General features: G+C 52.6%; 1 protein-coding gene across 1 annotated transcript in view; it reads left to right on the top strand.

The window, feature by feature from the left end:
- TMEM181 (transmembrane protein 181) overlaps window positions 1-1,977 on the top strand; it is a 71,312-nt gene that overhangs the window by 3,939 nt on the left and 65,396 nt on the right. The window contains exon 4 of the mRNA XM_023728298.1: window positions 1,709-1,816. Coding sequence (XP_023584066.1) covers window positions 1,709-1,816 — 108 coding nt within the window. The remainder of the gene's footprint in view (window positions 1-1,708; window positions 1,817-1,977) is intronic.

The raw sequence follows: 1,977 nt of genomic DNA, 5'->3' as shown, positions 1-1,977 counted from the left end.
GGGGTGCGCGCGGTGGGGGCGGTGGGGGCGCTGCTAGGGTGCGCTCGGTGGAGGCATTAGGGGTGCTGCTGGCCCCCCACCCCGCCCGTACCCGGGCCCCCGGCTGGGACGGAGGGGGACAGGCCGCCCGGCATGGCTGCGGTGCCTCATTCCCGGGTCAAGGGCGGGTCCGGTGAGCGGGGTGAAGAGCGGTTTTCCTTCCTTAGAAACTGAGAAATGGACCCAAAGGCTTTCGCCCCCGCTTTGCTCCTCCCTTTCCTCCGTGTCTTCCTCCCGATTCTCCGTCCGCCACCCTTTGCCTCCCCCTCCGGCAGTCTCTGCTCAGGCCTGGCTGAACCCTGGTTTGGGGAGACGATCCCACCCTCTCGAGCGTCTGGAAGACAGCGAGGGCCTTGGCGCTCCTCCGAGTCCTCCAGCCCCTAGGTTTTGGGGGGCAATCTCTGAGGCGGGGACACTGCTGAGTGTTGGGGGGCAGTTTGTCTCGGGGCTGAGTGGCACCACGGTGACGGTGCAATGAGAAGCCATATATTTAAACCCCCAAGGATCTGTTGGTTTGGGGTGGTTTGTTTCATTTCCGACTCCCTCTTCTGAGGCAAAGTGAGAGCTGGTGCTTTGCTACCCTGATGGGAAAGTATTCCCATTGCCCATGGCTGCACTTAACTAAGGTGTTGGGGCTATGAAAGGACTCTATTAGGAGTTGGAGGCCTAGGGACCTAGGTTGATTTTGTTACATGGAATCTTGGTTGATTTTATTACATGGGTCCTTGACTGATTTTGTTACTGAGTGGCTGTGTGACCCTGAGAAAGTTACCTGCTCTCTCCGCTCCCTAAGCCTTCCCGTCTGTAAGAAGGGAAGTTCGAACCAGAAGGCCTCTGTGAGTCTGTTGTTAGTTGCCGTGGAGTGGATTCCACCACGTGGCGACCCCACGTGTGCATAGGGTTTTCGTGGCTGTGACCTTCTGGAAGCATATCACCAGGCCTGTCTTCCGAGGTGCCTCTTGGTGGGTTCGAACTGCCAACCTTTCGGCTAGGAGTCAAACACTTAACTGTTTGCACCACCCAGGGGCTCCTCTCTGTAAGTCTAAGATTCTAACAATGATTTACTTACTCTTGTGCTTAAGGTCTGCAAATGTCTCATGTGGCTAGCTTTGGAGTGGGGATCATCGTTTTTGTGCAGCCTGCCCTATGCTAATAGAAAGAGCATATATCATCACTTACCCTGAAATCTTTTCAAAAGCCCACTGGCTTCCCAGAGGCTAATCAGCAATATATTATGACCACGGTCACAATTACTGCCTTGCAGTTGGAAAAGCCTCCCCCTCCTTTTTTAATGCAATCCCGAGATGGTCTGGTGTAGCCCCCTAGATGAGCCTTACAGTTCGATCCGTCTCATGCAGGCTCCTGGGAGGCTGGCAGCATGGGAAATGAACCCACAGAGCGTTTCAGAGCTTATTTTTGATCTGTGTTCCAACCTCCTTTCCCACTAATTTCCCCCGACTCTAACTGGTTCTTCTCTATATATTTCATTTTCCTGGAAACATTTCTTTGGCAAATGAGCTAGTGAATAATGAAATGGTCTCCATGCAGGTGGTAGAGGAGAGAACAAAGCCCCCACTGGTAATCCACAACTAGGTCATCCTTTATTCATTCACCCATTTACTCAGCTAATAGCTACTGAGCATCTCCTGTGTTCCTGCTATTGTTCTAGGTGCTGGATCAAGACAGACAGTGTCCTGGGTCTTGTGGGGCTGGCAGATAATGAACAAGTAATTACAAATGGTCATGAGCTCTATGGAGGCAATAAGCAGGTGACAGGGTAAAGAGTGAGGGGGGTGCTACTTCAGAGAGGGTGGTCAGAGAAGGTTCTTTAAGGAGGGGACATTTGACTGACAACTAGAGAATGAGGAGCTCACTAAGCAATGAGCTGGGCGGAGTTCCAGAAGAGGAATGGCAAGTGCAAAGTCCCTAAGAGAAACA

Source organism: Trichechus manatus, unplaced genomic scaffold (assembly GCF_000243295.1).
Source record: "Trichechus manatus latirostris isolate Lorelei unplaced genomic scaffold, TriManLat1.0 scaffold00002, whole genome shotgun sequence".
Taxonomy (NCBI): Eukaryota; Metazoa; Chordata; class Mammalia; order Sirenia; family Trichechidae; genus Trichechus; species Trichechus manatus.
Note: the sequence above shows the minus strand (reverse complement) of the source record. Positions and strands in the feature narration are given on the sequence as shown.